Source organism: Nomascus leucogenys, chromosome 3, assembly GCF_006542625.1.
Source record: "Nomascus leucogenys isolate Asia chromosome 3, Asia_NLE_v1, whole genome shotgun sequence".
Lineage (NCBI taxonomy): Eukaryota > Metazoa > Chordata > Mammalia > Primates > Hylobatidae > Nomascus > Nomascus leucogenys.
Window position 1 is genome coordinate 6,332,791 of NC_044383.1, and position 14,838 is coordinate 6,347,628.

Below are 14,838 nucleotides of genomic sequence, written 5' to 3' on the forward strand. Positions count from 1 at the left end.
GGCCAGCATGAGAGAACGAGATGTCTGTCTCTCAGCCTTAACCTCACATCTCAGTTTGACGTCGTGACTTCAACTCCATTGATCTCTGTGCCAGACCCACCAATTTATCATTTTAAAAATCAATGAGAGTACTGCATAAAGATTATTTTTGTCTTTTTTCCTTGCGTAAATCACATTGCACAGTGTCCACTTAACCATGCGCTTGAGACTCCCATAGCTTAATGTGCCATGTGCAAACGTAGTGTGTGAAATTAAAGGAATGCTGAAAATATGTTGTTCACTTTCAAACTATATTTTTCATTTGACTTCTTGCCCAATGATACCTGCATTTCTCAATTACTTACTGTTTTTGTTTTAAAGGTAGTTGTCAGCTCAGTGGCTTCACTGAAGTCATTCACATCCTCATTTAATTTGTTTTGCATTTGCTATTTATATTTTAGTCTTGCTATATAATATTTATTCTGAATATATATCTACTTTATTTATTGTATATATCAGATTTGTCCATGTGGCAAAAACACCCAGGATGAGGCTGAATGACATAAGTTAGCAGGTGGCTGGACACTGGAGCCTCAGACAGAGTGCCCAGGCTCATTGGCAGGGTTGGCCCCACACTGCACTGGGTAGGTCAACTACTGAGTGAGTGCCAGAGACTGGACCCCAACTCACTCCTAGTAATTATTTAAAATAATTCCACGTGGAAGCATCAGTTCTAACTGTATCTGAAGAGTCAGTGAGAGTGACCACTGGCAAATGCAGCTTTAAAGTATAAGTCTAAGACAACAGTACAGTTTTTAATCAGCCACTCAAGGTTGGAACCTTCTGGCGGTGATTCTCAAGCTTGTGTCCCTTAGGTCCTGCATCCAGTGTCATCCACATGCACAACACATCCTGAGGTGTGCTGTCTTTGTGTACATCCACTTCATCACCAGGGCTGTGTAGTGAGTGCTTCCTAGGAGCCGACCACCTGAGCCCTGACCCAGCTCACAGTGGAGTGCGGCGTGGTGCTGAGATAACAGGTTCCAGGCCGGGCTGTCCTCCTTTGCCCTCCTAGCTCTGCCAGTAACTATCTGTGTGACCTTTGGCATGCGACTCCACTACCTGTGCCTCTGTTTCCCCATCTTTATTAAAAATAGTAATTTCTCCTTCAGAGGGTGATTGGAGAATGAAAGGTTCAGACATACACAAAGCACGGAATGGTACCTAGCTTGTGGTGAGTGTTATACACAAGTGTTACCTTTTCTTATCTTTGCTCTCCCAGGTTAGATCACTTGCCCGGAGTTCTGGGCTATTAAGTGGAGGGGAAGGGCCAGAACTCAAAACCAAGCAGGTCATCTCAAAGCCCCAGTTCTTAAGGACTACGGCCAGAAATTAACCATGTTAGCAAACCATGGTAGCATGGGAAGACCTTGAGCACCCCCTCTCTAATGTATAAAATCCAAAGTTATTCACTGTGCAAAGACTGTCAATGTACGAACGACTGGTCTCAAACCCCAGATCCATGGTTGAAAAGAGCTGCCCCAGGCCATGGAATTTCTAGAAGGGAACAGAATTCTAAATGTTTTGCATCTCCAACCACAAATATATAAATATAAAAAAAGTGTGAATATGCCCTATTCGTACTATGGGTCTGCTCAGTGACAATTTACTTGGAATTTGCCATCCCATAATTAATGGATGTTGTGAAAGACCTGGATTTTCATCCATGACAATAACTGGCCACTAGCTGTCTCCTCTGTGGAACACGAATCCACCCCATCTGTTGGTGCACAGCACAGCCCAGCCAGGCCAGGGCACAGACACTCTGCAGGCCTATGTGGGATCTGCTGGTGATCATCCAACACCTGGGTGATGTCTAGGTTCATTCTAGAAAAAAATGGAAGGGGCCCAACCTCCCTGCTCCCTTGTGACATTCACTCATTCATTAAGCCCTTCGTTCAGTCAATATTTCTGGGTACTTTTTATATGCCACAAACTTCTCTAAGCTTTGGGGATACAGCAGGAAATAGAAGACAACAAGGGGTGAAAAAGATAAAGGAAGAAGGCCAGTGGTTCTTTATCGTATGTGCATTATTAAAATTATTTAGGTATTTAAAACAAAAAGTGGTACCCAGTCTCCATCCTCCAGAAGTTCTGATTTACCTGGACTGGGGTAGAGACCAATATGCTTTTTCTTTCTTTCTTTCTTTCTTTCTTTCTTTCTTCTCCTTGTTTTTTAATGGATTAACTTCCTGGCCTCCAAGTGTGGCCTTTGAGGGAGCGAGGCTGAGGGAATAGAGCACTTAAGGAAAAATGCTTGTTTACCTCCTTCCTGTGGGAGGACAGCCACCCCCTGGATTTTCTTCTACGTGGCAGGATATGCTGTCTTTAAAAACCCACACACAAAAACAAAAACCAAAAAAACTTTTAAAAGATTCCATTTCATCCACACCTATGCTCTCCTCCAAAGCTTCAAGAAGGCCAAAGCATACAGGGGTCATGTGAGGTTTTGGAAAGATTTATGTTTTCCTTTTTCAAGATCTTTTTAGCATGCTCAAGTCCACAGAGAATCATTTCACAGATCATCAGTACTGCTTACTCACTACGATGCTAAGTTCTATTCATGAACTACACAGGCTTTTGCTACTGTTCTCTTTCTCTTTTCCACAAGGCTTGTAAAGTAGCAGGGCATCTGTTCCAAGGAGGTGCTGGAGAGATAAAAAGATAGAGGCAAACGCAGGAATATTCGCTGGAAATGGGACTCTTCATTGAGTTTAACACTTAATGTGTTACGTGTTGGGTGCTTCATAGAACAGGAAACTGTATGATTTCCTGCTTCGGGTGCCTGCCCGAGCCTGGGCTCATGTTTTGCCCCAGGGTGAATTGTCACGTTCCCTTCTGGACAGGGGATGGGGTTGCTGCAACTGCCCCTTTAAGAGTAGCCAAAATGCTGGGAGTTGTGGCTGAAGGCCATCAAAACTCTATGTGCCTGATTCAAGGGAACAGCCCACAGATGTCCCACAGCTGACCTGGACTTATGTTCCAGCACATTTCCCCTTCCCCTCCTGTGTCTGTGTGTGCATGTGTCTGTTTGTCTGTGCATTTCTCTCGACTCACCATTCCCCTAACAACCTCTCTCTCTTTATACATCCCCACTGCCCTTCTTCTTCCTCTACACGTTCATCTCAATGGACAACAGCAGTGTGGCATGAGATTCCTAAGTACTGCTCTTCCTTATTTAGTATAATTTTATATTCATTGTTCTCAATCCAAAGAACAGGAAAATGAAGGCTATTTCATTCATATGTTTATGCCCCTCTGATACGGTCTGGCTCTCTGTCCCCACCCAAATCTCACCTCGAATTGTAATCTCCATAATCTCCATGTGTCAAGGGAGGAACTGGGTGGAGGTAACTGGATGGGGGGTGGTTTCTCCCATGCTGTTATCCTGATTGTGAGTGAAATCTCAGGAGATCTGATGGTTGTCTAGTGTCTGGCATTTCCCCTGCTTGCGCTCATTCAGTCCTGCCGCCTTGTGAAGAAGGTGCCTGCTTCTCCTTTGCCTTCCACCATGATTTTAAGTTTCTTGAGGCCTCCCCAGCAATGCTGAACGGAGAGTCCGTTAAACACCTGTCCTTTATAAATAACCCAGTCTCCGGCATTTCTTCATAGCAGTGTGAGAACGGACTAATACACCCTTGGAAGTGACTAGACCCATGGGTATGCCCCAGACCCTCTATTGATTTTTTCCCTCTGAAAGCCAATGATTCATCCTCTAGAGCAGATTAGACAACTGAGTTTAGGCAAGGTGCCATGCTCTAAAACGTTGTTATTCCAAGCTATTGAGATTTTTAAATTAAACTCAATTTATTTTGCCACTACCATATCTTGGGAGTACCCAAGAAGAAAGTTGAGCAGTATAAGAACAAACCTTCTGATAATTCCTAGCAAGTCACATTTTCTGCAACAGTATGGGGCCCCAATATACTGCATGATTAAATATAGAACCTGTACCATTTCTGTGCCATCTACTTATTTTTGTGAGTGTGTGTGCCATCTCCTTCTCTCCCATCAGCACCGGAAACATTTGTACAACAACCACTCAAGGTAGTTATGCCAAAGTTCAGAAGATAAAAATCTCTGGATATGGTTTTACCTCAACAAATAAAACTCTATCCCTTCTCCTTTCCACTTCTCTAATTCCTACTCATGTTTCATTATGCAGCCAGGTTCTACCTAATCTGAGGATCCAGATAATGTAGAAAGACTCCTTGGAAGCCACTAATATTGTACACTCATCCTAAGTCTTCTTGCCATATCTCAGCTAAGGCCCCAGCTCTAAGGATACTGTGATGTATAGTGTTAAGATTCTCTTGCTGGAGTGTCATGGTGTGATCTCGGCTCACTGCAACCTCCCACTCCCTGGTTCAAGCGATTCTCCTGCCTCAGCCTCCCAAATAGCTGGGATTACAGGCACGCACCACCACGCCCAGCTAATTTTTTTATTTTTAGTAGAGATGGGATTCACCATGTTGGCCAAGATGGTCTCGATCTCCTGACCTTGTGATCCGCCCACCTCAGCCTCCCAAAGTGCTAGGATTACAGGCATGAGCCACCGCGCCTGGCCAGTGTTAAGATTCTTAAACCAGTAAGTAAAGAAGGATGACTGAGCATAGGAGAAAGATGGTGCTTAGAGGGACCTACTCCACAGAACACTTATATTTGTGTTAAGGAGAGAAAACTGACACATAGCAAAGCAAAGTGAGCATCCTTCAGGCCTGCTCTTGCACATCTCCCAGGTGGAGCCTACCTGACTCCCCAGGGAGCACTCTTAGTACTTCCCTCCTCCTACATGGTCCTGTGCACAGTGGACTGGTGTCAGCCATCAATGTGTCTCTCCCCTGCTGGACTAGACACTGCCAAAGAGTATGCCTTGTTTTTTCCTGTGTGCCCAGCATCCAGTATGGTGCCTAGGTCACCCTAGGCATGCAGACACTGTTCAGTGAGTAAATGAAGGTGACAGATAAGGACTGGAGAAGGCATAGAAGATAAGACTAGATCTAGACCACCAAACACAGACTATCCATGAGGAAGGAGGACCAGGGCACGGTCCTGGAAAATGAACCAGTGGAAGTGAAGACACAAAGTAGAGACTGACCATGGTGTGTTCAGGAGACAGTGCAGGAAATGGCTTAATGGAAGTCAGCAGATGGAGCATTTTTGAGTAGCCAGGAGAAATCTAGAAAGATGAGCAGGTAGGAAAAAGTATAGATGATCTTATAATAAAAGCCTCTTTGGAAGTGCTACCAAATGGGATGTATCCAGGTATACGCAGAGAGAAGCGACATGTGCACTTGAAGCCAAGACTAGCAGGACCTGCAGGATGGGGGATGGGGGTGAGGCATGGGGGATGGAGAGCTGAGGGCAGGAGAGTGAAGAAGGCCAAGATCAGGGTGGGAACAGTGTTGAACTAAAGGGAAGAAATCAGTAGGAGAAGCAACAGGAAGGAAAAACAAAAATGAATAGGGCATGGTGACGACTGATTTGGGGATTAGATTGGGGAATGAATTAAACAAGCTGTTGGCAGCACTGGTTGGAAGCCTTCAGCATAAAAATACTGAAAGAATCTACTAAGTTGGAGATGGGTCTTGTGACCCCAATGCAAACCAAGTCCAGTCCTGCCTTTAACATGGGGTGTCTTTTGCTCCAAGCTCAGCTGGGGTAAGCACAGTAGCTGTGTTGCTGGGTTGAGTCCAGGCCACCCTTGGGTCTCAGGCATTACATCCTGTCAGACTGCTTCCCAAGAAAGACCACCGAGTCCTCCTCCTCCAGACTACCGGAGACACTGCCAAGCTTTTCATGCACAAAGAGATAAACCTTTGACAACATTAGATGAAACTTTGTGAGGGAAGGATATGGCTTCATGTTTTTAAAAAGTAGCTACTTATTATCATGCACAGAGAAGACAGAGGTTCACAACAGCTGCTGGTCAAGGAAAAAATTAAACAACCAACTAACCTGGCAGAGTAACACCAGGATTGATAAGAGGTAGATTTTATTTTTAAGGAATAAAATATACAGTTTAAAGTATACAATATATAGACCTTTTGTTTATTTTCTCTTCACCACCCCAACAAAAATGACATTTTATGTTACGAATGCTAAAACTTCACTCTGTGCACACTTGCAATGAATAGCTTACCCAAACCAAGACAGTCTTTTCAGACTAGGCCATGGACTGCAAACTGTACGAGGGCCAAGAAGATTACAAGCACTAACTCTTTCTGCAGACTTCGGTTAGGATTGTGTACACGGACCCCAAGGGCAGGTTATTTTCTCTACATTTGGCTCTCAGCTTAGGAATAGAAGCTCATTACAAGAAATGCTCAAGTCTCCTTTTCTTCCTGGCACAGCTACCTCTGCAGTGAACCGAAGACCATGCAAAGTTTAGGATTTGGCCAAACCAAGGAAACATCGTGGTATTTTCATACTACGATGAAAATACAAGAGGGATCCATTCTGACGGTTGAGTTGACAGGCATTCCCACGGCCTTGCCAGAAAGACAGACTGCATCTTCAACTCTAAATGACTTCCGTTGTAGCGATCGTTACCTCCAAGCAGATATCCTGCCCTGAGTGTTCCAATAGGGTATCCTCAAATAAGACTGGGAAGTGGCAGGGAAAACAGACTCCTTTGATTTAAGTCATTTTTAGGGGGGAAAAATCAATGTCCTAGTTTTAGTTTCAGATAAATCATGAGTCAAAACATGCTGTTAAGTTAAAAAAAAAAAAAAAGATTCAGCATAATCAGGAAGGCAAAGCACTCCCCAAGTACATTCTAGTATCTTTGTGTTTTCATGCGAGTGAAATTCCCATTAAGTCTAAAAAGGGAGACCACCTTTTCTGTGTCCTGCCAACTCCCGCCTCTGATGGGCCCCAAACTACCAGCTGATTGTTGCTTCATCACCAGGAAGCCTCCAGGGTCAGTGGGACACTTGCTATCCTAACTAAAGGCACTCACGAGTTGTGTTCAAAGCACAGCCTCCTGTCTCACACTCTGTCACTGTCATGATGATGGGAAAGGGGGACGCAGGGAAATTAGTTCCTTTTACCAATCTCACAGGTGATTTTGGTGAGTTGTTGGAACCAACTGTACTGAACTCCTTTTGGCCATTATTAGCTGGCATAGCTAACTGCTGCAAATAAATTTTTTGTTTACCTTGACCTTATGTCTCATTTCAAGGAGGCATATTTTCCAGTTGATTTTCACCAACATCACAAAATTTTGGTAATTCATTTCTACAAATGTAGATTCCATTTAGACAGGATGAGCAAAGGTTAACATCAACATAAGCTGAAAATCAAAGACCTGGGTAGTGAAACATAAATTAAAAGTCTGGACCATTTAAGAGGGCCATTCCCGGGTTCTTTTAAAACATGAGCACCAAACCCCAAGCATGCATGCTTCCCCTCCTTTGTTCTCACTCCCCGAAGTAGGCCAGTGTGAGCCTGTGTGGTTTACATTATGTGGCTAAAGCAACTGACCACAGGTTTTTTGTTCGTTAAGAGTGTTTTCTAAAATCGCAGATATGCATGAATGGGGGCTGCACCTAAGATAGGTTTTCTTCTGACTCGATGCCTACATTTAAGCTCTGTGAGTGCCCCTTTTCTCTGCTTTGGACTGGGTGGTCATGAGTTCTTAATGACAGAGGTCTCACTGCAATATTCTACACATCGAGGGAACGGGGCGTGCCATCTCCGTGTTTCCTCCAAGGAGCCATAGTTCTGTAAGAAAACAGTTCCTCACGCATTGCTCAGTCACACAAGGGTGTCTGAATTCATCTAGTCACCCCTTTTTGGTCCTCATCAGTGACCTCTGAAGAAAACAACAAATATAGGGAAAAAATAACATTTTACTATATAAAGAAAATTAAACCGGACAATGAATCTAAGACACAGTCCACCATCTATGGCAGCTGGCTTTGCCCCAAGGAAAGGAGGACTTCCAGTTCTAAAGACTCAACTGGCACCTATGAAACAGGTCTCTAAGTTAACTATTTCACAACGCGAGTGACTTCATTTTGTGAATGAGGTTCTATTTTACCTCCCCTTCCGGTGGAAGCCAGTGGTGAAGAACGGGATGCTCATTTTCACCATTCTCCCGTTCTGAGTAGCCTCATGTTCAGGCACCCCCTTGGCATATGGAAGAAAATGCTGACCCAGTTCATCTTGAATCCCAGCCAGCATCTTTGACTCCAAGGTGTCTGAACAGTGAGAAAGCCACTAGGGAAACCCATAATTTCATACAATCCCCTTGTGGCACTCATCAGACTGCTTGCCTAGCTATCTTACTATATGCAGGGACTGCTGGGCCCTGGGAGGTGTCTCGGTCAGACTGGCAGCTGCCTGCATCTTCCCCCACAAATCCCATCGCAGGGTCAAACCGCAAACCTGCAAATCAGCACGGACATTTTAAGAATGGACAGAGTCCAACGGAGAGTTTCTCTTGTCAGCTGATAGAATCCCACAAAATTGCCTTCAGACTATTGAATCCGTTTGATTTCTAATTAAAACAGATGCTAACTTCCTTCCTTACAGTACGTTTGCTCAAATATTGACATATCTTCTGCTAAACACTTAACTATACATAGCTGAATACATACGCAGGCACGTATATACCTATGCATATATACATACATACACACACTTGAAATTCATTTTCATTCTTTATCAGGGCTCCCTCAAAACAATAAAAGATGACCTTTGACAAACTACTTATACCTCCATCTCATCATTTCTGGGTTTTTCTTATTCTGATACTAGTGGTTATGCCTTCCAGAGGCCTGCTTCAGGTGTGGATTGGATTTTGCCTTGTGTTATTTTCATTGGCAAAACCAGAACGACGCTGTACCTCCCTCCATTCTCCCCAAATTGGAAAACAGAAGGAAAAATAAATCTCTCTGAATGTGCTATCTTAATACCACAACGATGACCGTTTTTGTTCAATTTTTTTCCAGTATAATTTGTAGACTGCTTTGTTTCACTTAACATTATTTCGTAAGTGTTTTTCTATGATACTAAATAATCTCTATAATTATCCTTTTAATGGCCGCCCAGAGTGAATGTAAACCATAATTTACTTAACTGTTTACCTATTGTTAGCCATTTAGTTGCTTCCATTTTTCACTTATTTAAGTTGGAATGCACATTTTCATATCAGCCATTAATTTATAGCAGCATGCAGAGATGGTTCTCCGTCACTAATCTAAAAATGCAGGGTTTATATATTTACAACTCACATTTGATTATGACATTTAATTTGAGGGTAATTAAGACATTTATATTCCAAACAGCTCCTCGACATCTAGCTCTCTCGAGCCAAACAGGCACAACCATGACTAGCCATTTTCACCTCAAGACAGCCCAGTCCAATGAATTCTAAAACACAATTTTCTTACGAAAAATAAACTTTATGAACTCCTGCTGCTTTAGAGCCAAGAGATTAGCTCCCCGAACCAGAGTCCGTGGTTCTCTAGGGTGACCAAGCCAAGGCAAGCCATCATGAAGAATCCTACTGTGGCTTCATGCTCAGTCCAGAATTCAAGGCAACATTCACTCAGTGCTCCAACACCCACTGTGTTACTGGAACTACCTGGATGTCCTTGCCTAACTGGCACCCAGATACACTGTGGGAACAAGACAAGGACATTGCTCAGATGAGTTTCAGTTGTTTGATGTTTTCAAGTTTATCATGGATCACTTCAAGTTATAGAGTTCCTTGAGCAGGGGTAGTGGGTTAGGGCATGTGATTCAAACGGATTCAGCTGTTTCAATGGGTGTGGCCCACTAGCCTTGTGACTCTAAGCAAGTTGCAAAAAAAATCCCAAAATCGTGTGCCTCGGTTTCTCAATCTGCAGTACGAGGATATCAACAGTGGCTGCCTTGTAAGGATATGATGAGGATCAAATCTAGAAAACACAACTGCTATGCAGAGGGGAATGCTGACATTTGATTAGCACATAGGAGCACTTAACTGCACGCTTACTGAATGTTAACGCTACACTGTAACGTATGCACATTCACTTGCTGAATAAATGCATGAAGGAATGATGAATGAAGTAGTGTGGGAGAAGGTTCCACTTGTCTTAGGGACAGTCCTCTGTAGAATGCCCCATTTCCTTTCATAACAAAACCATTTTCTTAATGGTAATCACCGTGAGCCTTACCCTCCACCCCTAATAAAGAGCAAATGAACACCCGGAAAAGATGTGTCCACCTTAGTAATTCTTAACATCCAGAAATTCAATTTTAAAGCTTTAGAAAATGTCATCCAGCCATCAGAAAGAACCCATAACCTCATTTGAAGCCAAAATAAACCAGCCACAAAAATTCCTTGGTGTTTTCCCTATCAGAGAATAAGAACAACTCAATTACTATTACTGTATTTTTAAGTCAGCAATAACAAACTAAGGTGATTAAAAATCCTAAGTATTGCCATCATTTTTTTACTAACAACAAAATGATTTTTATGTACTTGCAACTCTATAAAACAGAGAAGAGCTTACAATTTTTTATTATTATTTGGCCACTGGCAATTAATTCTACTGATTTGTTGTATTAGTTTGATGGTTGGGTCCAAGACCTAGAATATTTCTTACCCCAGCCAACTGATGTAAGAAAATTATTTCAGTGCAGTCCCTAGCAAATGGTGATGATGAATAGCATGGCAGGACAAACTTATTCAGACACACATTTTTCAGAAGTAGCAGGGAAAAGGCTGAAAAATTACTAGCAAATTGCTTTTTGTAAAAATGCTCTCTCTTTCAAATTTTCCCTAGTATGAAGGTCTTCTGCAGAATGATGGCACAATACATTCTGACATACCTGGACAACAAAGGCAGTTAAAGAATGAATAGGAGATCAAAGTGAAGGTTAAGATTTAATTTTCTTATTCCACCCCCACTGCCACCCATACTGTCCCCCACACCAAGCTGTCTTGTGAGCATCTGTTTAACCTGTTGGGATAAGAATCTCTAAAAGCCATCGATGCTTTCTCCTGAGCAGGCACGCCCTGTCCCTCCTTCCACCGATCATCTAGCCATCCCAAACAGAGCCAAGATATTGGTGCATCTCCAGTCTGTTTCTTGCCTTTTCTCTCCTCTCTAAAACTGCCCAGTTTTCAAGTTTCAAATTGCAGCAATCTCCAAATATCCCCAGCACCTAGTAAAGCACCAAGGACTTCCTCTGCTGTCTACGCAAGCCTCGCCTTTCAGGACACACTATAGAATAATCCAACAAGAGCCCGAGGTGCAAGGGCTAATGCAGTGGTTCTCTGCCAGGCAAGACTCTGTTCCCAGGCTCATCTGGTAATGGCTGGAGACATTTCTAGTTGTCACACTGGGAGGGAGCGGTGCCACTTCTTCAGTGGGGAGAAGCCAGGGACCGCTGACCACCCTGCACTGCACAGCACAGCCCCTCCAACAGCAAATGATCCGTCCTGAAATACCAGTAGTGGCAGGATTTAGAAACTCTGGTCTCATCTAAATCAAATGCTGCAGAGATTGTTTTTTTGTTGTTCTTACACATGATTACCTGTTAGTTGTTCATGGCAGAATGTATGAAGAATTTGATTCCTTCACTCTCTCATTCAGTGAAGAGCAATGGAGGCCAGCAAGGTGACAGGACCAGGCTGGCCTGAGACATAGAGGTCACTTTAACAGAGGGCCAGTCACGTCACTTACTTTTAGATGGGGGCTGTGAAGTTGTCTCTTCTTCCCCTTTACGGAACCACCATGCACTTCGGCCTGTCATGCTAACTCAGTAAGGGCTAAGGATGTGGGGAGGGGTCATGCCTCTGTCTGTTGGACAGCTGGGTCTATGAGGAACAGCATGGATTCAGAGGTCCACTAAAGTAGGGTGCTGCTCCTGCCTGCGCTGCTTATTTCCTGTGTGACACTGAAAAGTGACGCAACATCTCTGAACCCTGGTATCCTCCTTGAAATGGGAAGTGTAGCCTTGACCTTCAGGAACATTTGTAAGCAAGGCATTCTGTACGTGGACGAGCAGAGCAACTGGCATTCAAACCACCTCACTGCAGAAGCAGTGGCCATGGCGCGCATGTCACAGTTCTTGTGGCATTTTCCAATGAGTGCTGCCACAGGTCTCCGGGCTGGTTTTTCAGACTCCCCCAGGACAGGGCACAAGGTCTGTCAGCAGCCGGGCTGGGGGCAATGTGGACGAAGCCTGTTTTTGTGCAGCTCTCATGGGCCCATGTCCATGACCTTGCTTCTCTGGGCACTCGGCTCCAGCCACTCGGGCCCCGTCCACCCTCGGTGCCTTCCATTTGACTGTTTTCTTCTCAAACACAAGAGGGGGGAAAGAGGCAAAGCCTCACTCACAAACAACATACTTAACTCTATTTTCTTGCTTTAAGTGCAACCATCAACTAAGTTCTTCCATGTGCAATAAACAGCTGTGAATCTGCCTAATAAAGTGAAGGCATTTTACCCCACTGGTATTCCCCGAGAGGAGTCATTGGCCACCTGCATCTTTTTAGCTGCATTTAATAATTCAGCCCAGGATGAATTTGCATGATTAACTTGAAGTCTCATAGTTTTATTTGCTTTCAGAATTTAAGTACTGAAACCACCACCATTGTTTTCATTTTCGGAGGTTGTGATCACAACACAAAACTTGATTCTAGAATGAATAATTTCTTTTCCTTTTTTTTTTTAAGAATTATTTTCCAGTACCACTCTCCATGGAATAAACAGAGTTGCAAACATGGCCTTTGTAGATGCAGGGAAACCCACATTCCTTTTAGGGCTGATGTTAACCCATGAGAAGCGACCACCCCTCCACGACTTCTCCTTTATGGTTCCCACCCAGGAGCACGGCCAACTCTCCCACGGAATCCATAACGGCTCACGCAAATAGATTTCTTTCCATTCCTCCTCGGAGGGCTCTCCACATTTATCTGCTCAAGACGTAGCAGCTCCAGTAAGTCTTTAAAACAGCAGCTCTCCCAGATTCCAGCAATAGATTAATGGCGTCATCCTCAAAAAATAGTCAAAACGCAAACCAAATAAGTAGCACTTGGTAAACCATCTGCCTAAGAAGGGGAGTCACGCGTGTGAAAAGATAATTTGCAAAGCAGAAGAGGCAGCATCATAGGGTTTCTTGATGAATGTAGTAAAACAGGTTTGTCTAATGGGGAAACATGCATTACTATCAAAAGAAAAAGCGAGTGTATCCCACCTGGAAAAGCAAGCAGGCTTTAATATCTGAGAAGCATTTCAAGCTGTGCTGCCAGCGACTCTCAGCCCGTTTGAGTTTCCTTAACATAAAGGCTGACCTCACCTGCTTAAATATAATTAGGAAACAGGCAGGCGTCATGGTGGCTAAGTTTGTGCGGCCGGTGCTTGCGTGTGTATTTCTGTCCCACTGACACCTCTGTTGCTGTTTCTGAATGCAGGAACCATGGTCAGTAAGGACACCGGCAAATGCATACTCACAACGTCGGAGAGTGAAGTGGAACCCGCCGCCTGCCTGGCCCTGGAGATGAAATACGCCCTGGACCCCAACCGGCAGATTAAAAAACGGAACAAAGCCCTGCAGGTGCGGTTTAAGGATATCTGCGAGGCACAGAATGAGCAGAGGGACACACAGCTGTCCTCGGGCCAGTTGGGGGAGAAGCGGGAGGCCAAGCCCGTGTCCTGCAGAGCAGCCTACCGCAAATACATGACAGTGCCTGCACGCAGGTCCATCCCCAACGTCACCAAGAGCACAGGCGTGCAGACCTCGCCCGACCTTAAGAAGTGTTACCAGACGTTCCCTCTGGACCGCAAAAAGGGGAACCTCAAAAGCCTCCCAGTTGCAGATCCCTTTAAAAGCCAAAACAACGGGTTTCTAACAGATGCTAAAGAGAAGAACGAGGCTGGACCCATGGAGGAGGCCCGGTCATGTGGCGCAGGGCGGGTGCACAAGACCACAGCCTTGGTTTTCCATTCTAACGAACACATGAACACAGTGGACCAGCCTTTGGGGGTCAACTGCACAGAGCCCTGTAAAAGCCCGGAGCCGCTCAGCTATGGAGAAGCTGCGCTCCAAAACTCCACTCGGCCCCCATCCGAAGAGCCTGATTACCAGCTGTTCGGGAGGGCCAAGCAGGACAGGGGGAGGCCAAACTCCGAGGAGCCCGCTCCACCTGCCCTCAGGAGGGTGTTTAAAACGGAGGTTGCCACCGTTTACGCACCTGCCCTCAGTGCCAGGGCCCCTGAGCCTGGTTTGTCAAACTCTGCGGCCGCCAGCCAGTGGTCACTCTGCCCGGCAGATGAGGAGCGGAGGAGAGCCACACATCTCAACGGGCTCCAGGCGCCCTCGGAAACTGCCCTGGCCTGCTCACCCCCGATGCAGTGCCTGTCCCCCGAATGTAGTGAGCAGCCCTCGCAGACTCACACCCCGCCGGGGCTGGGGAACCAGCCTAGTCCCACAGCGGTTGCTGCAGGTGAAGAATGCCAACAAATCGTGCCTCATACGGAAGTGGTCGACCTCAAAGCACAACTTCAGATGATGGAGAACTTGATCAGTTCAAGCCAAGAAACCATCAAAGTGCTCTTGGGGGTCATTCAGGAGTTGGAAAAAGGAGAGGCCCATCGGGAAGGGTATGTATGTTCACCCATGTCTTAGGAAGCTATGCAGGCTCATCACCGCAGGGTACATCTGTAGCCCCAAACCCAAGTCTGTAATGAGACTGAAGCCAGCATTTCTGTAAACAGCTCATAGTCTAAGGGCGTGGCGAGCTCCAAGGGGTCACAGATTATTTTGTGATACTAGACTTCACTGCATCCTGCACGATAT

The 14,838-nt window shown here is 44.9% G+C and overlaps 2 protein-coding genes across 4 annotated transcripts in view; one reads left to right on the plus strand and one right to left on the minus strand.

Annotated features, from left to right (window-relative positions):
* Positions 1–14,838, minus strand: part of DOCK1 (dedicator of cytokinesis 1) — a 544,856-nt gene that overhangs the window by 258,073 nt on the left and 271,945 nt on the right. The window lies entirely within an intron of this gene.
* The window catches only part of INSYN2A (inhibitory synaptic factor 2A), a 61,290-nt gene that overhangs the window by 6,608 nt on the left and 39,844 nt on the right, over positions 1–14,838 (plus strand). Inside the window, exons 3-4 of one of the 2 annotated variants that reach the window (XM_030805451.1) lie at positions 12,716–12,978; positions 13,454–14,642. In XM_030805451.1, coding sequence (XP_030661311.1) covers positions 13,459–14,642 — 1,184 coding nt within the window. In that variant the 5' untranslated portion in view covers positions 12,716–12,978; positions 13,454–13,458. Of the gene's footprint in view, positions 1–12,715; positions 12,979–13,453; positions 14,643–14,838 lie in introns of those variants that run through there. The other variant, XM_030805457.1, reaches the window with a different exon arrangement.